Source organism: Salvelinus alpinus, chromosome 8 (genome assembly GCF_045679555.1).
Source record: "Salvelinus alpinus chromosome 8, SLU_Salpinus.1, whole genome shotgun sequence".
Classification (NCBI taxonomy): Eukaryota; Metazoa; Chordata; class Actinopteri; order Salmoniformes; family Salmonidae; genus Salvelinus; species Salvelinus alpinus.
Genome location: NC_092093.1, coordinates 55,364,445 through 55,390,490, shown reverse-complemented (window position 1 = coordinate 55,390,490; position 26,046 = coordinate 55,364,445). Strand labels below are relative to the sequence as shown.

The window sequence follows — 26,046 nt, the reverse complement described above, 5'->3', positions numbered from 1 at the left end:
TCCTCATCCCTTTGCTCCCCACAGCAGTCTAAAGTCAACTCTATCTGCACACTCATGTCAAACAGAGAGACTCTTTCCTCTCAACGACAACAACAGTATTGACAAAGCTTCTAGAATGTGTTTTCATGTTTCATTATCAGATTCCCTTGTTGACCTAATGGTTTAAAATAGTTTTGGGGAAGCTATGTTGAAATATTTGTGTCAGCTATTTTTTGCATTGATTCATTGTCTCTTCAAGGGATGTTTTCATGGAGAGGAGGATATTATGTCTGCATGTGAGTAACACTGGCCTCTATCTCTCTCCACTCCCCTCCCTCTTTCCCCTACCGCAGGTATTGGTAAGAACGTGATCTGCGACCGCACCGCCACCCCACTTGATGCCTTCCGCATGATGTCGGCCGCCCAGTACTACCCCAAACTACTGAGCATCATGGGTAACGTGCTGCGCTTCCTGCCCGCCTTCGTACGGATGAAGGAGCTAGTGGAGGAGGGCTACGTGGGGGAGCTGCTGGTCTGCGAGGCCCAGGTCCACAGCAGCAGCCTGTTGGGTAAGAAGTACAACTGGAGCTGTGACGACCTGATGGGCGGTGGGGGGCTGCACTCGGTGGGTACCTACATCATCGACCTGCTCACCTTCCTGACGGGCCAGCGGGCGGCCAAAGTGCACGGCTTCCTCAAGACGTTCGTCAAGCAGACGGCGCACATCTGTGGCATCCGCCAGATCACCAGCGATGACTTCTGCACCTTCCAGATGGTGCTGGAGGGCGGCGCCTGCTGCACAGTCACGCTCAACTTCAACATGCCCGGGGACTTCCGCCAGGAGGTGATCGTGGTAGGCACGGTGGGCCGGCTGACAGTCAGCGGCACGGACCTGTACGGCCAGAAGAACACCATGGATGGAGGGCCAGAGCTACTTCTGAAGGACAGCACCCCTCTGGAGAAGGCCTCCCTACCGGAGAAGGCTTTCAGTGACATCCCCTCGCCCTACCTGACAGGAACTATTTGCATGGTACAGGCGGTGCGGCAGGCTTTCGAGGACCAGGATGACCGGCGCACATGGGATGGAAGGCCGCTGACTATGGCGGCCACCTTCGAGGACTGCCTGTATGCACTGTGCGTGGTGGACACCATTAAGAAGTCCAACCAGTGCGGCGAATGGCAGAACATTGAGGTGATGAAAGAGGAGCCCGAGGTGAGCCCGGCCTACCTGATCAGCGAGGCCATGCGGCGCAGCAGGATGTCACTCTACTGCTAGCACTGGCACCAAAATGGCCGACTGGTGCTAGAGACTGGGGGTGAGAGAGTGCCCTCATTGGCTGGCTGTCTGACCAATAGGGGATAAGGGTCCTGTTTCGCTTGTCCCCAAAATGATGTGAACAGTGATGAACACTCCTCTATCTCTTTGTCCTCTTTCCTGGATGAATAAGCCTCACACTGTGGGTCTGAGAAAGGGAAGCCGTTTCTATGGATGCTAGACTCGGGTCAACAGAGGGGTTTTATTGTACCTCTAGAGAGGTGAATGTTTAAACCACAGGGGGCTTGAATGGTTCAGTCCCTGTCTCAGTGTATGTGTGCTGTGTATGAGTGTGAAACCAGTGCAAAAAAACGCCTGCAAAATCTATAGTTTGGCTGGTAGGGCTTTTAGTAAGGTTCCCCCCTCTGGTAAAGTGTGCAATAAATCCTGCCAGAGCTGCAGGCTCGTGGAATTATGTCATCCTGCCTGAATCAAGGGAATACCCTTTTTGCCTGCTTCTCGTTTTTGTAGTAACGTCCTTATGCAATAGACAGACACACAATCTGTGGATGGCGACTCAATCCCGTGCTATGCTGTGAGTAAAGCCAAGTGTTTTTTTCTAATCTCAAGGTCATTCCCGTTGCTTAGCTAGCCAGCTAGGTTAGCATTTGCATGCGCTAAAGCTTCTTACACAATAGCGACAACGTAGGGTAAAACAATCAGTACTAAACCTCTGGGTTAGTGCATGGATGGGACACGAGCATGCATCAAGCCTCCAGATAAACACCCTTTAAGTCTCCCACTAGGAACACTGCTTGGCTACTAGTTTCTGTGAATATGTAACTTCGTGCTACTAACTGAAGAACATGGGTTAATTCGGGTTTTTTTGTTGAGAGAAGAGCACTGATGGTCATGTACTCATCACTATCCACACAGGTTACAGGAGAGAATGGTAGTAGCACATATTGACCTACAAGCCAAAACGTTGGATTCTAGTATTTTATTCAAGCGCTATATCATTGTTTTCTCAATGTTGATTATGCTACGTCACAGTCTGCATACGCCTACATGTCTATAGTCTTGTTTAAAACAAAAAAGTGAATTGTTTAAAATGAGTCATGATATAAATGTACTGTTTTGTATTTTATTTGTTTTTTTTAAAACTGCGGTGCGAAAAGACTGGAACATGTTTTGATGAACACACTGTTCAGTATAAAAGTATTCATTTTGTGTTTTGGACTGATCCGTACGGGGGGTGTCTAGTTAGTGGGAGACAGGTGAGGTGAGAGAGGCCTTTGAGCGTTCAGCTCCTACGTGCGTTGGTCCTGTCTGTGGGATCTCTGAAGAAAATGACTACTGGAAAACGACTATTTTGGTTGGAGTATAGAAACCTTTTTGAAACGTGGTCCTCATTTGTATTCCATTTTTGATAGGTGCAGACATTTTCAAAAATGTTATCAACTTCCCTTAGGGCTCAACAAGCACGCTTTGTTAGGGCTCAACAAGCACGCTTTGTTAGGGCTCAACAAGCACGCTTTGTTAGGGCTCAACAAGCACGCTTTGTTAGGGCTCTACAAGCACACTTTGTTAGGGCTCTACAAGCACACTTTGTTAGGGCTCAACAAGCACGCCTTGTTAGGGCTCAACAAGCTCGCTTTGTAGCTATTCAACAGGTATCATCTGTCCAGTCAGTCACCCCATTGGGCACACACTGGTTGAATCAACGTTGTTTCCACACGTTGAACCAACATTGAATTGACATCTGTGCCAAGTGGGATGCCTTTGCCTATTCAATGAAACCTGGAACTGTAAAATTGATTTAGAATTTTGGTCGAAGTTCTCAATTCTGGACATTCCAGGGCCTATATTCACAGGGTGTCTCAGAGTACGAGTGCTGATCTAGGAACAGGTCCTTACTGTCTTATTCGTTATGATCTGAAAGGAAAAACTGATCCTAGATACATTGTGAATACGGGCCTTGGTCTCATAAAGAGTTGCGGTCTTTAGTGTAAGAATCCCTGTTACATGTTGGCCTTTCCGATCGTCAGTAAGCGAGAAGGAGAGATTCAAGATCCAAAGATCATGTCTTGGTATTATGTACTTGACCATCCTAATTCTTTATCCAATTCTCAGTTAGTCCCCTCTGTTCCTAAGCCGGGTCTATGGCCTTGTTCCAAACCATGCACCTCTAAAGCTGCACCCAGAGAGGAAGTCTGTGAGGATTCCCTTTTGAGGCCTTATAGGGAGGAGGTGTTGGGACCTATGGTTTAGTCCCCAGTCTTCCAGTCCAGGATGGAGCCCGATAGCTTTACTAGATGAAATCAAACCCTAAGTAAACCGTTGAATTTGACCGTGAAGATCGCTAACGCGTCACATTAAACGTGACGTGTTAGCGCTAAATCAGACATTTCATCAAGTAGAATCAATGAAGGACAGAAAGGATCCAAGTAGAGTCCGTTTAGCGGTTTGATCTGGCACCCCGGCGTATTTAACCGTAAGCCTACATCTTGACCAGGTGCTCTAGATGCCATTTCCTTCAACATTTTTAGGCCAGTTGATGAAAATTGAGTTTGGGTATTTAAGTGGTTGAATATTTAATGTTTGAAATTAGAAATTAATGCTGTGGAAGATTTCATGCATTTGGTGTTCGCTGACTAATTTGTACATTTTAATTTAATGTCTTCATGCCATTTATTATTTTAAATGTTTTTCTTTTTATAAAGTGGACATTTCAGGTCACAGCCAATGTTGGTTAAGTTCTATGATAAAATGGACAACTGCTGTACCACCTTCAAACTGTAACAACTGAGATGTTAATATTGTAGTGTGTGTGTCTATACCTGAAGGTGTTACCCTTAGAGCACTGTAGATGCTCCTCTGACTGTACGCCCCCTTCTCTGCGGGACTGTGGTGTGAAAAAAAAAAACGTCATATTGCCAATTCCTTATTGTCATTGCCTGTGGCTTTTTAGGGTGCATCCTCTTGGCTTAACAAGACATGGAAAAATAAAAACTGTGAACATGGGGGGGGGGGGAGATGTTACAGTTCAATAGGTTAAGTTTGTTTGTTCTGCTTCGTTTGCTGAAATGTGAATATTTTAGATCTTCTTCGTGCTGTGCCAACATTTACAAACAACTTGAGGAGATTGGGCATTCCTGATTTAATATAGATAGTAGTCTAGCTCAGTGGGATTTAGATTAGATAGATTTTGGGAAACAAAGACTTTAAAATGTGGTTAGGATACATTACCCCCCCCTCCCTCCCTGCGGTACCCTAAGGGGGGTCACTCTGTTCATAATGAGAAGCAACCGCAAAGGTGGTTCTTGTGTACCCTCAGTTCGTCACCTAGCAACGGTGGCAGCCACTGTGCCAACACTCGGCCATCTTGGATTTCTTTCCACTTTCTCTCATTCTCTCTTGTTTTCTGTTTCTGTCTCTCATTCTCTCTTACCCCCCCCCCCCCCCCCTCTCTCTCTCCCTCCTCGTTCTCTCTCTCCTGCTCACTCTCAGCCTGAAGGACAAATTGACTTGGTGCTTCTGCAGACCCCTGATAGCTTGTTCATTAAGCTTACCGTTCACTCACAATTTATTACATTTTTGTTGCCTTTTACAACATGATATTGATAGATTTCCCCCACATTATTTTTACCATACAGTGGCCCCTTTTCCAAAGCAACCACCGGTCAAGGAAGCTTACATTGAGCCTGCTTATTTTAATGAAAATATAATGATTGTTGTTGATTTATTATGATAATGGTAATTTTAGATTTTAAGTCCAATATAATTATAGTGAATTTGTATCTCTATTGCTTAGTATTAGGGAATTTTTTATATTTTCATTATTAATAGGCTGACACATTACCTTGAGCGTCAATGATGTCAGTAGACTAGAGTCAGAATAGCTGTTTGTTGGGTGACTGTTTACCCTTCACACTGGGGAACCCTACTCCTTGCCCTAGTGTCTGTTTCCTTGACTACAGGCTGGAGTGGCAGTTATTTGGCCCAATAGTCCCAGACTCCCGGCACCTATGTTTTCCTGGCTCAGGTCAGAGGTGGTGACTGCTGAAAAGGGCCACACACACACACACACACACACACACACACACACAGAGGAACCCTCCCTCAACAGGTTTGTAAGTGCTGGTACAGTAAATATAATTGCTGAAGTTAATGTCCATCTTGATACTGTATTGACGTTTGTTGACTCTTTATTGTACTGTATGTATATCGTGGATGCATGGACTTTTTGGTATATATTGAACCAACAGGCTCATATTGATCAGTCTTAAACTAGAGAATGTATTGTGGGAATATATTTATCTATTTTCTATATATGAGAAAATGACAGTTGTGGTTTGGGAGATGGGGAGGGAGGGAGGGTGGGTGTCAGTAATATGTCCTCTTAGTTTGCTGTATATGGAAAGGCTGTGAATGGAGTCCCCCTTAATTCCTTAGCCTGGCTCTGTGTCAGTGTTCTACTGTTTGATCTCCCGCTCCAGTACTTTGCACTGCTACTGTGTGTGTGACTAGTAAGAAAGTGTGAGTGTGCGCGCGTGCGCATGGGGGAAATGTCTTGTTCTGACCCCATCATCCTGGTGTTCAACAACATGGTTTACCGCTTCAGAACTTGTCCAATGCTGCAGTTTCTAAGGATTAAAACAAATAATACCTACCTACACCTTGTCATGGGTTTCCTTTCTTCACTGCATCACAGCCTTATCGCTGCATCGCAGCCTTATCGCAGCATCACAGCCTTATCGCAGCATCACAGCCTTATCGCTGCATCACAGCCTTATCGCAGCCTTATCGCTGCATCACAGCCTTATCACAGCCTTATCGCTGCATCACAGCCTTATCGCTGCATCGCAGCCTTATCACAGCCTTATCGCTGCATCGCAGCCTTATCACAGCCTTATCGCTGCATCGCAGCCTTATCACTGCATCACAGCCTTATCGCTGTATGGAAATCTAGGCATTACCATGATGCATATTATTAGTTTCCAGACATCAGTAGTTACACATACATACATGCAGTTGAAGTGGGAAGTTTACATACACTTAGGTTGGAGTCATTAAAACTTGTTTTTCAACCACTCCACAAATATCTTGTTAACAAACTATAGTTTTGGCAAGTCGGTTAGGACATCTACTTTATGCACGACACAAGTAATTTTTCCAACAATTGTTTACAGACAGATTATTTCACTTATAATTCACTATCACAATTCCAGTGGGTCAGAAGTTTACATACACTGAGTTGACTGTGCCTATAAACAGCTTGGAAAATTCCAGAAAATGATGTCATGGCTTTAGAAGCTCATGATAACTCAAATGATGTCAATTAGCCTAATTGGAGGTGTACCTGTGGATGTATTTCAAGGCCTACCTTCAAACTCAGTGCCTCTTTGCTTGACATCATGGGAAAATAAAAATAAATCAGCCAAGACCTCAGAAAAAAATGGTGGACCTCCACAAGTCTGGTTCATCCTTGGGAGCAATTTCCAAACGCCTGAAGGTACCACGTTCATCTGTACGAACAATAGTACGCAAGTATATACACCATGGGACCACGCAGCCGTCATACCGATCAGGAAGGAGACGCATTCTGTCTCCTAGAGATGAATGTACTTTTGTGCGAAAAGTGCAAATCAATCCCAGAACAACAGCAAAGGACCTTGTGAAGATGTTGGAGGAAGCAGGTACAAAAGTATCTATATCCACAGTAAAACGAGTCCTATATCGACATTTCCTGAAAGGCCACTCAGCAAGGAAGAAGCCACTGCTCAAAAAACGTCATAAAAAAGCCAAACTGCACATGGGGACAAAGATTGTACTTTTTGGAGAAATGTCCTCTAGTCTGATGAAACAAAAATAGAACTGTTTGGCCATAATGATCATTGTTATGTTTGGAGGAAAAAGGGGGATGCTTGCAAGCCGAAGAACACCATCCCAAACGAGAAGCACGGAGGTGGCAGCATCATGTTGTGGGGGTGCTTTGCTGCAGGAGGGACTGGTGCACTTCACAAAATAGATGGCATCATGACGAAGGAAAATTATGTGGATATATTGAAGCAACATCTCAAGACATCAGTCAGGAAGTTAAAGCTTGTACGCAAATGGGTCTTCCAAATGGACAATGACCCCAAGCATACTTCCAAAGTTGTGGCAAAATGGCTTAAGGACAACAAAGTCAAGGTATTGGAGTGGCCATCACAAAGTCCTGACCTCAATCCCATAGAAAATTTGTAGGCAGAACTTAAAAAGCGTGTGCGAGCAAGGAGGCCTACAAACCTGACTCAGTTACACCAGCTCTGTCAGGAGGAATGGGCCAAAATTCACCCAACTTATTGTGGGAAGCTTGTGGAAGGCTACCCAAAACGTTTGACCCAAGTTAAACAATTTAAAGACAATGCTACCAAATACTAATTGAGTGTATGTAAACTTCTGACCCACTGGGAATGTGATGAAAAAACAAAAGCTGAAATAAATCATTCTCTCTACTATTATTCTGACATTTCACAATCTTAAAATAAAGTGGTGATCCTAACTGACCTAAGACAGGGAATTTTTACTTGGATTAAAATTCAGGAATTGTGAAAAACTGAGTATAAATGTATTTGGTTAAGGTGTATTTAAACTTCTGACTTCAACTGTACATACACAAATTTTCCCATCATGCAATGCAGGAACTGACCAGGACCCGGGAGAGCGGTCTAGTGTGACGTGGTAGATGTGTGTGTAGCATATATGGGCCATCTGAGTGTGTAGGAAGTGGTTTGTTCTGGCGAGTTACACTGCTCCGCTAGCAGAGTATGACCTGTAGTGATTCTGAAAACGGCTCGGGTCCTTCTACCATTCACCCTTTCCTCCTCTTCCTCTCCCTCCATGTTCCGTATTGACTGACCTTCATGTCTTAAAGTAATGATGGACTGTCTTTTCTCTTTGCTTATTTGAGCTGTTCTTGCCATAATATGGACTTGGTCTTTTACCAAATAGGGCTATCGTCTGTATACCACCCCTACCTTGTCACAACACCACGGATTTGCTCAAACACATTAAGGAAAGAAATTCCACAAAGTAACTTAACAAGGCAGATCTGTTAATTGAAATGCATTCCAGGTGACTACCTCATGAAGCAGGTTGAGAGAATGCCAAGAGTGTGCAAAGCTGTCATCAAGGCAAAGGGTGGCTACTTTGAAGAATCTCAAATATAAAATATATTTTGATTGGTTTAACACTTTTTTGGGGTACTACATGATTCCATTAGTGTTATTTCATAGTTTTGATGTCGTCACTATTATTCTAAAATACAGAAAAACCCTTGAATGAGTAGGTGTGTCCAAACTTTTGACTGGTACTGTACACATTTCACAGCTGACTTGGTTTTCCATTTGGTGTTTTTAACCTCCTGACAGCAGTAAGACCAGCATTGACCGAGGCCCTCTGCTGCCACCTAGTGACCGGAACAGAAACTGCCTGTCCTCAACACCCACTACTAACATAATGCACAACGATTGTTATTTAGGGCTAAGATACCTCTGATTTTCCTTCTTTACATCTAATCAGGTGCTAAATCAGACATCTGTAAGCAATGGACTCTGTGTAAGCTGAACAGTTTTGGCCTGCTTAATTCTATCTCTTCTCCTCTTGTTTCACCTCAGATAACCCTCACATTTAACTCCGAAGAATATGCGACAGGAAAGAAGCAAAAGGAATTAATTATGGCCCACAACCTGTTCCTGTTCCACCAAACAACATCAAGCAGACAGTCGAGGTCAGAGGCAAGTGTGTGTGCAATGCTGAGAAAACCAGCTGTAAACTCAATGAAATATGTGGCTGTGGTACTTTATAACGAGTTCAAGGGGGGCTAGAGCAATCAAAAACATGATTTTTTTGTAGCTTGCAAAGTTTTGTGATGGACTTTCTTGCCCCTCTGTCCCTTTTTCTCTACCAATTGCTCTCTCTCTCTCCCCATGGGAGATCATTATCTCCATGTTAAAGTTGTCTCAATTTACTGACACCGTGACAGGATGAGATTAACCCAGATTGATGCGGATATTAAAACATTTTGATAAAGCAGGAGAGGAGGATATAGAACACTGCCATGGTTCTCTGTAGGGGAATCACAACCTCCCTCTCTCCCTCCGCCCCTCTCCTCTCTCTCCACCCTCACGCTGTTTCTCAACCCTCTCTCTCCCTCAGCCCCTCTCCTCTCTCTCCACCCTCACGCTGTTTCTCAACCCTCTCTCTCCCTCCGCCCCTCTCCACCCTCACGCTGTTTCTCAACCCTCTCTCTCCCTCCGCCCCTCTCCTCTCTCTCTAACCTCACGCTGTTTCTCAACCCTCTCTCTCCCTCCGCCCCTCTCCTCTCTCTCCACCCTCACGCTGTTTCTCAACCCTCTCTCTCCCTCCGCCCCTCTCCTCTCTCTCTACCCTCACGCTGTTTCTCAACCCTCTCTCTCCCTCCGCCCCTCTCCTCTCTCTCTACCCTCACGCTGTTTCTCAACCCTCTCTCTCCCTCCGCCCCTCTCCTCTCTCTCTACCCTCTCCTCTCTCTCTACCCTCACGCTGTTTCTCAACCCTCTCTCTCTACACCCTCTCTCCTCTCAACCCTCTCTCTCTCCTCTAACCTCTCTCTCTCCAACCTCTCTCTCGTCACTGTGAGTGACACTCAGATGGTCAGGTAGTGAGGCACTAGCTGAAAGCTCCCCCTCTGTGTGTGTGTTTGTGTGTGTTTGTGTGTGTGAGTGTGTGTGTGTGTGTGTGTGTGTGTTTGTGTGTGCTAAACCTGAGTGGATTATGAAGTATTGTAGATGAAGACATACCAGTGGTTCTGTGGTTATTCCCATGTTCTGCTAGATACTTAAATATTTATGTTCCACTGTCATGGTCTGTAGCTAGAGGATATGAGCTAGTTCTCTCTCTATATATAAAAAAGATGGGGCTTCACAACCCAATAGCTTAACATTCAAAAACATTACCAAAAAATCAGTTTAGAGAAAAACAAATATTTTTTAACATGTTTTAATGGCTCAACCAGTGAACAGATGGTCTTTACCTGAGCCCCCAACATTGGCTATCCCACCAAGAACCCAGGGCTGTCTGAAATGACTATATTCCCCAATATACACCGCATTGTAGACAGGTAGTGAAGAACAGAGAGAGCACCAGTGCAAGTAGGCGGATCCCATTTTTTTTAGGAGGCGGTTGCCGTGGTGGGGAAGGGGAGCTTCAGGTACTGGTACCACTGTTTGAGATGCCGCGGCAACAACAGCAGCACATTCTCCGTGAGGAAGAGCAGTGCTTCCTGCATGGCCGGTCGAAGCAGCTGATTGGGTGACATGGAGAGGACCAGGAGACAGAACTTCTCCTTCAGAGAGAGACAGGGTCATGTTCATTAGGAATCAAACAAAAGAAAACAGTACTGAAACAGGGTTCATCTTGTCCAGTAAGAACCGCTTGTTTTTTAGTTTCCATTACAGAACGTTTTGCTAGTGTGCCTTAATGAGTACGATCCAGGTTGAGTATGTTTCTGTGTCTTCTAGGACAGGTGAACCTTTCAGAATGCTGCAGATAGAACTGCCACGCATAGATCCGACACGATTGCCTATTCTCTGTGACAAAGGTTTGTTCTACACTGTATTTCTATCTGAGCGTTCTGTCACGTTTTATACCTTGGAGTAGGGGAGCTTTTTGTTGGAGAAGCTTTGAAACTCTGAGATCTTCTGCAGTATGATGTTGTATTTGGAGTCCGTGTCTCCGGACAATTCTGTGGCATCACTCTGCAGGGTCGCAAACCTGTTCATGTGATTAACATTTTATTATTTTACATTTCTGATTCTGTTCCAACTTTCTAACATGAACTGAGGATGAAGGAAAGCGTTTCGAGCCACTTGAAAGTATTGAGTTACACCACATGATGTTTACATGAGAGAGGCGAGAAGGGGCCTACCAGAGACCAGTGGTGGATTTGGGCTTCAGCTCACTCTTCAGAGAGGTAAGAAGTGAGGACAGACCAGCGTCGGACTTTGAGGCCATTAGAGCATTGAAAAGAGTTCTAATCCTCTCCTCTCGGTTCCTAAGGACAGAGAATGGGACTACAATGAGTCTCTGTAGGACATCTTGATGACAAAGTAACAATTTTTGGTCATGAAATCTAAATCCATGTTATGCGAGGTGAAGGGAGGTTTGCAAGTGCATTTTGGCCAAAATCCAACTTTTTTTGTAATTTCAGATTGATTGTGTTTGTACTTCCTGATACTGCCATACTTGACAGAGAACCTACAGATTGCGCCTCTAATGATTAACTTCAACAGGCGTGTTCCTGTGTGGCTCAGTCGATCGAGCGCGGGTTCGATTCCCGCTGGGGACACCCATACGTAAAATGACTGTAAATTGCTTACGGTAAAAGCGTCTGTTAAATGGCATATATTAGTATATTATAAACTGGGTAGTTCGAGCCCTGAATGCTGATTGGCTGACAGCCGTGGTATATCAGACCATATACCATGGGTATGACCAAACATGTATTTTTACTGCTCTAATTACGTTGGTAAGCAGTTTATAGTAGCAATAAGGCACATCGGGGGGGTTGTGATATGGTCAATACACCACGGCTAAGGGCTGTGTCCAGGCACGCCGCGTTGTGCATAAGAACAGCCCTTAGCCGTGGTATATTGGCCATATACCACATCCCCTCGTGCCTTATTGCTTAAATAACAGGTAGATCATCCAGAACAAACGATCCTCTACAAAAACACTGTCTGACAGCGACATGTACTGTAGATTGACAGTGTCCTCCTCACTTTCTCTTTTGAAACACGACCGACTCCATCGGGATGTTCAGAACCTTCTTCACATCCTGGTAATGGGCCTTGGCTCTCTCCAGCATGCCTGACTGGTCTACACCAGGCCTAGGTGAGGGAATGAAAAACACTCGTTTTATCTTTACCACTCAACTATGCAAATAAAATATACATTTTACGTATAGGAAATCATTCAATTTTGTTTTTGTTTAAAACTCACTTGACTGTTTTCTCTAGGGACGCTGTCGGGAAAAAGGCAAAAACGAGGTGAGTATAAAAGCAAACATTAGAGATACTGTATACACAACAGTGAATTTATTTATCTAATGTAGAATGCATTGCCATTCCTAGAACAACATATAATTTTGGTATTTCAAAGGATTTGTACTGAAGTGATGTGTTTAATGGCAACACATGAACACAGCCTGGCCACGGGTGGAATGTAGTTGGTGAGGTATACAATCCCACAATCCTTCAGGAATTCATGCTGTGGCAGAGTCCAAAACCCACAACCAACAATGCCACCAGTGGCGCTGTGCTTGCAGTCTCGACATTGAAAGTTTTGGCTTTCTGTATTTCCTTAGCCTTAGTGTAGGGAAATAATCACATAATGAAGTGTTACAGAGCCACATAGTGTCTAAGTGGGAACAACATGGGACATGGATGGCATCATCGTCATTGTTGTGTGTATGTGTATACTTGGGTCTGCTTGAGTGTGTGATCTCTACTCTCAGTCCTGTGTGTGTGTGTGTGTGTGTGTGTGTGTGTGTGTGTGTGTGTGTGTGTGTGTGTGTGTGTGTGTGTGTGTGTGTGTGTAATATTGTGCAGACTGACTGTTCTCATCCAGCAGCAGTAGCAGCCATGGGGGCATGTATCCATCTCCGTCTGGCTCTCTCTGGCCAAGCTTGCGCCTGGGCCCCGACAGCAGAGCTTTATATCTATGATTATAGACAAGCAACGTATTACGACATGGGAGAACAGATCTGTAATGTGTTTTTATTGTTCATTTTCTTACCCTGTGGTTCGGATGGTGGTTAACTTCAAGGGCTCTGAGATTCACAGGAGAGACAGTCGCATCATGGGGTGAGACAGTCGCATCATGGGGGGAGACAGTCGCATCATGGGGTGAGACAGTCGCATCATGGGGTGAGACAGTCGCATCATGGGGGGAGACAGTCGCATCATGGGGTGAGACAGTCGCATCATGGGGTGAGACAGTCGCATCATGGGGTGAGACAGTCGCATCATGGGGGGAGACAGTCGCATCATGGGGGGAGACAGTCGCATCATGGGGGGAGACAGTCGTATCATGGGGGAGACAGTCGCATCATGGGGGGAGACAGTCGCATCATGGGGGGAGACAGTCGCATCATGGGGTGAGACAGTCGCATCATGGGGTGAGACAGTCGCATCATGGGGTGAGACAGTCGCATCATGGGGTGAGACAGTCGTATCATTGTTTGGTTGATAATTGAATATTGCAATTCAGGTGACACTCAATAGATTGTTCCAATCGACTAGGTCATATTGTCACCTGTGGTGTCCTGGTGGCTGATAAAGGTGTCCCACACGTCACGGCTGATGCTGTGACAGTCCTCGGTGGCCAGGGACACCAGCTGCCTGGTGTAATTCAACGGAGGGTTGTAGCTGTGCGACTGCTTCAACAGGATGTTGGTCTTCTCGGTGTCCTTCATGATGATGTTCACATAGCTGCTGTTGAGAGGAACCTGGAAGGTTCTGTTACTATTAAATGCCTTCCAACACATCCCAGAGGTAGTCCGGTAGACTCTGCAATATGACGTATGACTGCACTAGCTTAGGCTCACCAGTGTCTTCAAGTCTCTGTTTCGCATGTGAGAGATGCCACACAGGACCATGTAAATCCACTGGAGTTTCTCTGAGAACAGCTTCTGCTTCCTGTACTGTATCCTCCTAGGAAGAGAGCAGGAAATACAAAGGCCTATAGCAAGTGGCAGACAACTTTCTTATCAATAAGTAATCTAGCATCGTATGGGAGTATGATTGATAAAACTGCAGCAATCTATGTTTAGTAGTAGTATCGGGTGTGATTTAAAACTTGATTTACAAGTCACATAAATAGACAGTACACAACGTACTGTAAGTTCTCCTCTTCCTCTGGGTCCAGTGCCTGTTGGTTCATGGACATGGACAGTGGTGGTATAGTCTCTTTATCAGCTGAGGAGACAGAAGGATCGTAGGGTATGTGGTCAGCATAGTAGAATGTCTCCGTAGTAGAGCATTGTAATTCATTCTGCATTGTGCTTTAGGTGACCAACCTGATAGGGCTCGGTCACATGGTGTCTTGGGAGACACATGTTTCTTCATTAGCAGTAACGGTTTATCCTTTACAATGAGAAAATAGAGGAGACAACATGAATTCTTCATGTTACAGCGAGACGGACCAACATCCTGTACAGCGAGACGGACCAACACCCTGTTACAGCGAGACGGACCAACACCCTGTTACAGCGAGACGGACCAACACCCTGTTACAGCGAGACGGACCAACATCCTGTTACAGCGAGACGGACCAACATCCTGTTACAGCGAGACGGACCAACACCCTGTTACAGCGAGACGGACCAACATCCTGTTACAGCGAGACGGACCAACACCCTGTTACAGCGAGACGGACCAACACCCTGTTACAGCGAGACGGACCAACACCCTGTTACAGCGAGACGGACCAACACCCTGTTACAGCGAGACGGACCAACATCCTGTTACAGCGAGACGGACCAACACCCTGTTACAGCGAGACGGACCAACACCCTGTTACAGCGAAACGGACCAACACCCTGTTACAGCGAGACGGACCAACATCCTGTTACAGCGAGACGGACCAACATCCTGTTACAGCGAGACGGACCAACACCCTGTTACAGCGAGACGGACCAACACCCTGTTACAGCGAGACGGACCAACACCCTGTTACAGCGAAACGGACCAACACCCTGTTACAGCGAGACGGACCAACACCCTGTTACAGCGAGACGGACCAACACCCTGTTACAGCGAGACGGACCAACACCCTGTTACAGCGAGACGGACCAACATCCTGTTACAGCGAGACGGACCAACATCCTGTTACAGCGAGACGGACCAACACCCTGTTACAGCGAGACGGACCAACACCCTGTTACAGCGAGACGGACCAACACCCTGTTACAGCGAAACGGACCAACACCCTGTTACAGCGAGACGGACCAACACCCTGTTACAGCGAGACGGACCAACACCCTGTTACAGCGAAACGGACCAACACCCTGTTACAGCGAGACGGACCAACACCCTGTTACAGCGAAACGGACCAACACTCTGTTACAGCGAGACGGACCAACAACCTGTTACAGCGAGACGGACCAACACCCTGTTACAGCGAGACGGACCAACATCCTGTTACAGCGAGACGGACCAACATCCTGTTACAGCGAGACGGACCAACACCCTGTTACAGCGAGACGGACCAACACCCTGTTACAGCGAGACGGACCAACACCCTGTTACAGCGAGACGGACCAACACCCTGTTACAGCGAGACGGACCAACACCCTGTTACAGCGAGACGGACCAACACCCTGTTACAGCGAGACGGACCAACACCCTGTTACAGCGAGACGGACCAACACCCTGTTACAGCGAGACGGACCAACACCCTGTTACAGCGAGACGGACCAACACCCTGTTACAGCGAAACGGACCAACACCCTGTTACAGCGAGACGGACCAACACCCTGTTACAGCGAGACGGACCAACACCCTGTTACAGCGAAACGGACCAACACCCTGTTACAGCGAGACGGACCAACACCCTGTTACAGCGAGACGGACCAACATCCTGTTACAGCGAGACGGACCAACACCCTGTTACAGCGAAACGGACCAACACCCTGTTACAGCGAGACGGACCAACACCCTGTTACAGCGAGACGGACCAACACCCTGTTACAGCGAGACGGACCAACACCCTGTTACAGCGAGACGGACCAACATCCTGTTACAGCGAGACGGACCAACATCCTGTTACAGCGAGACGGACCAACACCCTGTTACAGCGAGACGGACCAACACCCTGTTACAGCGAGACGGACCAACACCCTGTTACAGCGAGACGGACCAACATCCTGTTACAGCGAGACGGACCAACACCCTGTTACAGCGAGACGGACCAACATCCTGTTACAGCGAGACGGACCAACACCCTGTTACAGCGAGACGGACCAACACCCTGTTACAGCGAGACGGACCAACACCCTGTTACAGCGAGACGGACCAACACCCTGTTACAGCGAGACGGACCAACACCCTGTTACAGCGAGACGGACCAACACCCTGTTACAGCGAAACGGACCAACACCCTGTTACAGCGAGACGGACCAACACCCTGTTACAGCGAGACGGACCAACACCCTGTTACAGCGAGACGGACCAACACCCTGTTACAGCGAGACGGACCAACACCCTGTACATTTCAAGAAGTATGAATAGAACCCTAAGGCTGAAATTATATCAAAACAGCATCGCCGGAAGCCCACATGTGCCGTTAAGTACAATCAGGCTATCTACTACACAAAAACTGATTTTGAAGTTAAAACATTTGTTTTTTACTGGGTTTCTCCTGAGTTCTGTTTTCCCCACAGTGCTTTACCTGGTCCCTGAGGCAAGAAATGAGGGGGCGTCCAGAGTGGAGAGCACGTCTGATGGAGACCATCTCGCTCATGTACTGTTTCAGCTGGAGGAAACCATTCAGGTTCTCCACTGGAGGGGCTCTGACGTTCTCCTCCTGGGGGAAATAATACACTGCTCAAAAAAATAAAGGGAACACTAAAATAACACATCCTAGATCTGAATGAATGAAATATTCTTATTAAATACTTTTTTCTTTACATAGTTGAATGTGCTGACAACAAAATCACACAACAATTATCAATGGAAATCAAATTTATTAACCCATGGAGGTCTGGATTTGGAATCACACTCAAAATTAAAGTGGAAAACCACACTACAGGCTGATCCAACTTTGATGTAATGTCCTTAAAACAAGTCAAAATGAGGCTCAGTAGTGTGTGGCCTCCACGTGCCTGTATGACCTCCCTACAATGCCTGGGCATGCTCCTGATGAGGTGGCGGATGGTCTCCTGAGGGATCTCCTCCCAGACCTGGACTAAAGCATCCGCCAACTCCTGGACAGTCTGTGGTGCAACGTGGCGTTGGTGGATGGAGCGAGACATGATGTCCCAGATGTGCTCAATTGGATTCAGGTCTGGGGAACGGGCGGGCCAGTCCATAGCATCAATGCCTTCCTCTTGCAGGAACTGCTGACACACTCCAGCCACATGAGGTCTAGCATTGTCTTGCATTAGGAGGAACCCAGGGCCAACCGCACCAGCATAGGATCTCATCTCGGTACCTAATGGCAGTCAGGCTACCTCTGGCGAGCACATGGAGGGCTGTGCGGCCCCCCAAAGAAATGCCACCCCACACCATGACTGACCCACCGCCAAACCGGTCATGCTGGAGGATGTTGCAGGCAGCAGAACGTTCTCCACGGCGTCTCCAGACGCTGTCACGTCTGTCACATGTGCTCAGTGTGAACCTGCTTTCATCTGTGAAGAGCACAGGGCGCCAGTGGCGAATTTGCCAATCTTGGTGTTCTCTGGCAAATGCCAAACGTCCTGCACGGTGTTGGGCTGTAAGCACAACCCCCACCTGTGGACGTCGGGCCCTCATACCACCCTCATGGAGTCTGTTTCTGACCGTTTGAGCAGACACATGCACATTTGTGGCCTGCTGGAGGTCATTTTGCAGGGCTCTGGCAGTGCTCCTCCTGCTCCTCCTTGCACAAAGGCGGAGGTAGCGGTCCTGCTGCTAGGTTGTTGCCCTCCTACGGCCTCCTCCACGTCTCCTGATGTACTGGCCTGTCTCCTGGTAGCGCCTCCATGCTCTGGACACTACGCTGACAGACACAGCAAACCTTCTTGCCACAGCTCGCATTGATGTGCCATCCTGGATGAGCTGCACTACCTGAGCCACTTGTGTGGGTTGTAGACTCCGTCTCATGCTACCACTAGAGTGAAAGCACCGCCAGCATTCAAAAGTGACCAAAACATCAGCCAGGAAGCATAGGAACTGAGAAGTGGTCTGTGGTCACACCTGCAGAACCACTCCTTTATTGGGGGTGTCTTGCTAATTGCCTATAATTTCAACCTGTTGTCTATTCCATTTGCACAACAGCATGTGAAATTTATTGTCAATCAGTGTTGCTTCCTAAGTGGACAGTTTGATTTTACAGAAGTGTGATTGACTTGGAGTTACATTGTGTTGTTTAAGTGTTCCCTTTATTTTTTTGAGCAGTGTATATATATATATTATTATTATTTTTTTTGGGGGGGGGGGGGGACAGTTGAAATATATACAATTCAAAATCAATGAATGTGATAAGGAATAATGATTTACTGCATGATAATGAATTATGTTTGGTCGTAATTATACGATAAGTCCCCCCACCCATCCCTCTCTCCCCCCCCCTCTCCCCCCCCTCACCTTTTTAGTCTTCTCCTGAGTGAATTTGCTGGAGATCACTGTTTTTTTTCCAAACTTCTTTTCCCACTGTGTCTGTCATAAAATGACTCAGAGTGAGGAACCAGCCATGTTAAACAACTATACAAAACACATTGAGATGTGTGTCACCTTCAGTGACGTTTGGTCCTCTGATGTGAGCCAGGTTGAGAAGAGATCAACGTTGTCAGAGTAAAGCATTCCCACTGTTCTGTACGGTCTATCCAAGGGACAAGGCAATGCATTAAGTTTACAGTGTATATACACACACACACACATCATGGAGACCAAGGTGTTCTTAATGTTTTGTATGGTCTATCCAAGGGGACAAGGCAATGCATTAAGTTTACAGTGTATATACACACAGACATCATGGATAGCAAGGTGTTCTTAATGTTTTGTATACTCAGTGTATTATGTTTCATACGTGTTGACAGGGGAGAAAAAGCCTTTACTGAGCAGCTCCTGTCTCCTGTAATAGTTCTTCCTGGCCTGGCCATTTTGTATGAGGCCATACTTTGTGTCACTGCGGGTAACAACCTTCTCAGAGAAGTAACTGTGGTCTTGGAAAACACAAAGCAAAGTGTGGTAGCAGTCAGTAGTGATTCATTGCATTACATTTCATCCATTCACTCCAGTGGCTTTTGATGAAGTAAGGTGATGTTGTACAGTAGCCTAGTAGGGTCACTCGCTCACCTTTTTTGAAGTCGGTGGCAAACTTGTGCTTGACGTAAGTGATGAGTTCTTGGTCTCTCTCACTCAGAGGCTGATCTAGCAGAGCAGCTATTCTCCTGATCTCGTCAGCCATGAGGACGGTGGAGGACAGGAGGCTGCTTCAACTGTTAGACAAAGAAAGGTGTGTATGGTGTACGCGTCATAAACATACACGTTGGAATTACTACATTTCTCTCTAATGCCCAGGGCAGGCTACATTTGTGTTAATGATGTTAGCTAAATCAAGACTCAAGTAGAAAGGAGTCTTGTAACATTTAAAATATATTTCAAATATGAGTCTTGCAAAATGATTACATTGGTGAATAATTATTTGTGGTCAGATAATTGTGTAGCCTATCGAGCCAATAGACATATACAGTTATAAAAGGTTATATACAGTTATATGGTATTTTCTTGCATCCTCAATCAGCATAATTTGATGCACCTGGCTAAAAGATGAGCAGGGGGTAGCTGCATCTCAATATGGCGGCGAGTGGGTGTGTCGAAAGGAAAGGAGTGGGCGTGTGGGAAGGAGTGGGTGTGTCAAAAGGAAAGGAGTGGGCGTGTGGTAAGTAGTGGGTGTGTCAAAAGGAAAGGAGTGGGTGTGTCAAAGCGCTCTGCTATAGGTTATACGGTTTTGATTGAGCTGTGTTATCTGCCGTTTCTTACCATGCATTTTTGAGCTACCATACCACAAGAGTTTGTACTTTGTTTTAAAGCGAGAGCATGTCTGTCGTTTTACACAAATAATTATTGTAAAAAAAAATAATAATTACTGCCGATTTTATAATTTTTATGCGTTGTATGCAATGATTTATAAATACACTAGATGACAACAGGGGCGCTATTTTGAAGCCACCGCGCCTCCATCTTGGCACTACCTCACCGGATGTAAAAATACATATTTTTGAAATTATAGAAATGCATTTACTCATCTCTTTTTTTTGTTTCCATGTCTATTCTGTTACAGACACCTAAATTCATACTTTTACATTATATTATGTGAGCTAAAAACATACAAGGGTGATTATGAAACTTCGGGCACTTTGGCCATACAAACTTTCAGAAATTAAAACTTATTCAAACACCATTTTACCAGTATTGTACTTGTCTTTGATTTGTCTAGAAACTATATCTGATAATGGCTGCGATCGTACTATTCAGGAAGTTATATATTTTTGTCATTTTCCCCAGACAGCCATAGACAAATGTCATTTCCATCACGTCATTAAACATCAATTTTAGTTGAAAAATCAAATATCATCCAATTGATTTATAATGGATTTCTTATACATTTGTACATGAACTTGTATTGAATATTATTTAAAAGTGATTAAGGTTTTCCTAATATTAATAATTCAGCACGACGCCTGAATGTATAAACTTATTTATTTATCATTTATTTATCATGAAAAATAGAGATATTTACACCCAACCTTTTTTGTGAGATTATGATAACAACCATATGATTTCCATATCTAAAACAAATAAATGTATGTAAATTATACATAATATACTAATTTACCTCAAAATATGGGTTGTGGTGGAAATGACAAGGTGTGGGTGGAAATGACAAGGTGTGGGTGGAAATGACAAGGCGTGGGTGGAAATGACAAGGCGTGGGTGGAAATGACAAGGCGTGGGTGGAAATGACAAGGCGTGGGTGGAAATGACAAGGCGTGGGTGGAAATGACAAGGCGTGGGTGGAAATGACAAGGCGTGGGTGGAAATGACAAGGTGTGGTGGAAATGACAAGGTGTGGGTGGAAATGACAAGGTGTGGGTGGAAATGACAAGGTGTGGTGGAAATGACAAGGTGTGGTGGAAATGACATCTATGTAAAAAAAAAAAAGGTATGAAAACAATATTTTATTGCAAACATTTTGAACAACAACCATTGATAAACATTTCAGACCTATACTGGGTTGTAGGCCCATCACTCATAGCAGTAGCCGATGGGCAGAGCTCAAGGAAGTAGGCCAGTGGTTTTGAGAGATGGGCCCAGATAACAGAGGGGTGAGCTCAGTGAGCAAAGTGAAACGGTATCATTTGTGGTATACCCAACACAGGTGTGGAGGGTCACCTGCTTGTGAGAATCACCAACGTGAACTGTCCTGGATTTCACTGGTGTATTTACACAGGTAGTTCTCTGCAAAGTCAATATGCACAATGATCTCTTCTTTCCCCAGATTCTCTTCATTCTCTCAGTTTGGAGTATTGGTGTCGAATGTTGTACACGTGTTTCCCCAACTTCTCTTTCAATCCTGTGGAGAAGTCCTCCAATAGAAGTCCAGTAAAAGACATACCTTGTCTTTTACTGTCAAATGTACGGTGAACTTCTCCATGTTTCCCTCTTTGTTTTTCTTCTCTCTCTCTTCAGCTTTGTTTTTCCACTCAAACCACCATGTCTGCTCACCACCATCAAAGTCAGATGTTTAAGCTATTTGCTTGACAAAGGGAGCACTCTCTACACATTGCACTCTTTCTTCAGGTTCTCACAGCACAAAGACTCAATACCTTTCTCATTGTTGCTGCAGCTGATCACTATGTGATGCTGTAGTTTGTCCGCCATGAACTGGAGGTTGGCGTGGGTTTTGCAGAGACATGTGTCCCTATCCTGGACTGTTGGCTTGACAACCCAAAAATGACGTATTTTGCAGAATCCACAGTAGGAAATTTGAATTCCTGAATATTCCATTCAAGAAGCGCTTCTGCTTTTTCTTCTTGTTCCTCGTTAGTGTGCCCTTTTCCCCTGTTGTTGCTCGGCTGTTGTCATCACATTCATAGAATCTAATGATTTTCTCTTCTGTGGCAGTGCTAATTCTGTTACACTGATTTTTCCTGGAGTATTGCAGACTTGATGGCCTGTTTTCATTTGCCCTCATTGCTTTTGCTGAAAATCCAAATTCTCTCTTTGCGGCTTTGACCAGGCCATACTTTCTCAGGATGTTGCCTCTGAGCATTTTTGAAGCCACTTGTTTGTCCTTGGCACTGCACATTTTTTTATACTTTTGTTTTAACTCTGAAATGATGGCATTTTGAAACAATAAAATTCTTCTCTAGTTCTTCGGAGTTCCCTTCATTTGCTGTTTTGTCTTTGTCTTTGGGGAATCTTGTCTCTTCATTTTGTTCATCAGTCGATCATACCTTTTTTTGTATTTCTCAGCTTTCCGTAAAGCTTTATCAAGTTTGACATTTGTCATACTAAGATCTCTGTATGCTTTTGAGCGACCTCTTCCAACCTTTTTCCTTCCAGCAAGTATTCGACTTCTCATTCATGTTGCAGACGATGAGGAAGGGGTATCAGGGTGTGCATCAGGGGCAGGTAAGTTAGGGGCAGGTATGTTACCCTCATGTTCTGGCTGCAAGTCATCTGGTGACTAAGGTGGTGTGTCGCCTGAGAGGTAGGTCTCCATTGTAACTGTTCTCTTTAAAGTCTGTCTTCTATTCCGTTGGTTACATTTTCATTGCCATCTCTTGTTTCTTTGTTCTCGCTTTGTCAGCTCAGAGATAGATTTCACTTTTCCCTTTTCTTCCAGTATCTCTCCCTGTCTTTTTGCAGATGTTCCTGGTATCGTATAGGATAATTTTTTTGTTTCTATATGTCTGTGACCTCTGTGCTGTTTTATGTGGCATCTTCTAAAAATAAAGACAAATACTACTTAGTTTTCAACTTTCGACTTGCACACCTTGGAGCATGTTTTAGATTAGGCTTATTTAATCATGTTTTAAATTCATTTAAAGTAAAAACGAATAAGATAATGGATTTGTGTCATTTCCACCACTTTCTGTCATTTCCACCACACTTAAGTTTGTGATGGAAATGACATTTCTACAGTTTCTGGAGAAAATTGACAGACAGCTTAGCATGCTTTGATTAGTATTACAGCTAGCATATCGTTTACCTTAAATACATAAAATATTTGTAAAAATTCAAAATTTCTACCACAAATTAAATAAATTATAGACTGTTTGGAAATGACTGACAATTAAAATATTCTCTACACAAGCCATATTTATCTCGATTTTTCTTAAACTTCTGGACATCACATCTGTAACAACTGTCCACTGCAGCCATGTGCTTCAGTGTCACAATATTGTAGCGACCCGCACAGACAGCTGTGTGTTATGTGTTAGGCTAGTAGGTGGTTGTGTTGTACTGACCAGTACCCAGTGTTCGCGGGGTCCGACATGCCAATCAACCTGCTATCTGCCAATCACGGGAATGCCTGGAATGTTCTGATGCCGGGCATCGTGGCGGTTGGCGGAGTGGCGTGGAGGGGGGTTGGGCAGGGGGATGGAGCATTGGAAGTTAAGACCAGGTTTAGCCTTTGTTCTCTCTCTTATGTCTGGCCTTCACAAGAGAAGGTCACGGTTGGCTTGTGGTTATCTTTCATTTATTTGGCGTGGGCTACGGCCAAACAGTAGCCTGTGTAAAGTTGGGTTAATAAACCATCAATTCGTAAACTCAATCCTCTGTCTGGACAATTGTTCCTTTATGATCTAGTCAGGTCATTACAATATGTTTCCATGGTAACTAAATTAACATTCTCTTGAAAAAAAAGTATTAATGAGGAATTTGTTCCCAGTGGAGGAAATGACACCACTCCCAAAGGACAGGTATATTTTGTAGCTAAAATACTTGATAGAGAGGTGTTTAAAAAAAGTATGCGGTGATTCCAGTATGAACTTAACATACAAATATTTGTATTTGTTTTATTTCTTATAAAATCCCCAAAATTGACCCGAGGACATGGAAGTGCCCGTAGTTGCATAATCACCCACAAATAACATTTTTATTTTCCTTAGTATAAGGAGTGCCAATATGGGCGACTGGTGGCTTTAAAGCCTCTCCGTGGCCAAAACATAGCATCCGCAATCCAGGGTTTATATAAATCCTGAAATGTATGCGTGTGTTTACTGTGACTAGCTAGCTTTCCAATTAACGACCAGATTTGATGCAAATGTTCTAAAATCCGCATGAAGAAATTATGCAAACAATCAGTGCGTGATGAGGAAGTGCGCACAAAATGTACTTTTTCACCTAAGTTTTATGTACCGAATTTAAATCTTAAGTTCAGTGCGTTTCCATGACATTTTCAAACTATAACGATAGTTTTGTCACAAAAAAACATTACGTTAAATAGCAAATGTGCCAACTCTGGTCTTGACACTGAGCTCTAGACAACAACTCTCTGATACAGTGCGGGTAGCCAAGTGATGACATTATCATGGATAAGAGCGAGAATATTTTTATTTGTCAAACGGTAATCACACATCGACCGTCATGTCACCAGAATAAGACCCTCAATATGTATTGGAAAGGAGCATCAGGCTCATCACCGTGCACTTTCACCACCCCTGTGAAGTTCATCAGAATGTATTTAACCTGTAGCCTAAAACTGCATGGTTTCCCTGAGTCGTAGTGGGACGACCACACATGTCATCGTGTGACAAGTTTACTTCTATATGATGGTTATTATATCAATATTTGCACAAAGGTGTTTCCACTGCTATTTCTCGCATAATTAACTTTACCAACATAAAATGATCCCACCATGTCGAACAAACAAATTGTCTGTCGGCATTTATGAAATTGTACCTTAACTTCCTGTTTCCACCACATTTGTTGTGATTTGTATTTATTTATATGGTATGACTTGTGGTTGTCACCCTGATACTAGCTACTTTCCACGCCATTGAAGGGCACAGTGTTGTTGCCCTTCATACCCTCCCCATTGATTAGACTGTATGTATCAAGGTGACATATATATATATATATATATATATATATGGCTATCAATATTAGTTCAATATGGGGGGGTGATGCTGGAACCAATGGGATGCTCGAGGGATGGGGAATACCAACATGTAGGAACGCCCGAATTGCGGGCTGCAGTTACCCGTTCTTCCAAAACATTACCTTTGAGCACGCCCTTCACATGTCTGTCCTGATCACCATCCCCGATGACACCTGCTGGAAATCCACAAGAACGATGTTGGAACTCCGCAAAAACTGGGAGGAACACGCAGAACAGAAACTGCATGAGGTGAAAATGAAATACAAAACGAACTAAAAAAGAAAGTGTAGGAAAAGCCTACCTTTTGGGGAGCGTGTTTGTAGACCTGTGTCAGCAGTACGGAAGGAACGTAAACAACGTTCTTTATTCACCGCGTCACAAAGGGGCTTCAGTCATTTAGACGTTTGGGAATAACCGAGCGCGCGCCACTCCGTTCAGCGATTCGTTTGCAATTGAAAAACGTATTTAATTGTAGTTCAATTTCCAAATGAATTTATCAGTTAAACATCTTAACTGTCCGCAAACACGAATTAGCTAAATTACCATACCACGACACTGACCATAAATTGACATGATAAAATTATAAATGGAATTTTTATTTTCAGAGGCAATAAGTGTTCCAACAATGTCCAGAAGAGGGGGCTTATGCCCCGCCAAAGTGTTTGACCTGAGAGTTGCTAGAATAGATCATATCACAAAACAGTGGAACATTTTATGATATTTCATCACTAAGGACATGTGTTCTGGGTCGAAGGTAGGCTACGTCAGGCCTATGAATTAGTTTGGCTCTTTAGTATTTTATGAGAACATGTCTTAACACGTCTGCTGGCCTAACCAAAGGGATGACCTTTGGAGTAGATGAATAAAACCATAAAGACAAGTCCTGTCATGGAACACTCCTCCGCTGTCATCAG

The 26,046-nt window shown here is 44.7% G+C and overlaps 2 protein-coding genes across 2 annotated transcripts in view; one reads left to right on the top strand and one right to left on the bottom strand.

The window, feature by feature from the left end:
- The window catches only part of LOC139583300 (glucose-fructose oxidoreductase domain-containing protein 1-like), a 35,359-nt gene extending 29,449 nt beyond the window's left edge, over positions 1 to 5,910 (top strand). The window contains exon 3 of the mRNA XM_071414209.1: positions 333 to 5,910. Within this exon, the coding sequence (XP_071270310.1) occupies positions 333 to 1,255 (923 nt within the window). The 3' untranslated portion in view covers positions 1,256 to 5,910. The remainder of the gene's footprint in view (positions 1 to 332) is intronic.
- Positions 5,911 to 10,304: 4,394 nt separating this feature from the next.
- LOC139582384 (uncharacterized) lies at positions 10,305 to 25,341 on the bottom strand. The gene is made up of 17 exons (XM_071412349.1): positions 25,255 to 25,341; positions 19,315 to 19,457; positions 19,046 to 19,181; positions 18,751 to 18,838; positions 18,604 to 18,675; positions 16,709 to 16,843; positions 14,337 to 14,403; positions 14,157 to 14,235; positions 13,866 to 13,971; positions 13,574 to 13,766; positions 13,055 to 13,088; positions 12,874 to 12,977; positions 12,260 to 12,281; positions 12,040 to 12,147; positions 11,187 to 11,312; positions 10,909 to 11,032; positions 10,305 to 10,604 (listed from the first exon to the last, which is right to left on the bottom strand). Exons 2-17 carry the CDS (start codon positions 19,424 to 19,426, stop codon positions 10,431 to 10,433), a joined length of 1,680 nt encoding a protein of 559 aa, XP_071268450.1. The 5' UTR covers positions 19,427 to 19,457; positions 25,255 to 25,341; the 3' UTR covers positions 10,305 to 10,430.
- Positions 25,342 to 26,046: the final 705 nt, after the last annotated feature.

Bases quoted from the DNA above. Each gene is read 5' to 3' on its own strand.
- LOC139582384 (XM_071412349.1), bottom strand. From the start codon at position 19,426: ATGGCTGACGAGATCAGGAGAATAGCTGCTCTGCTAGATCAGCCTCTG. The intron at 18,839-19,045 runs GTATGAAACATA...TCCCTTGGATAG, and splicing joins TTTTTCTCCCCTGTCAACAC to ACCGTACAGAACAGTGGGAA. The intron at 16,844-18,603 runs GTGAGGGGGGGG...TATTTCCCCCAG, and splicing joins CTCAGGAGAAGACTAAAAAG to GAGGAGAACGTCAGAGCCCC.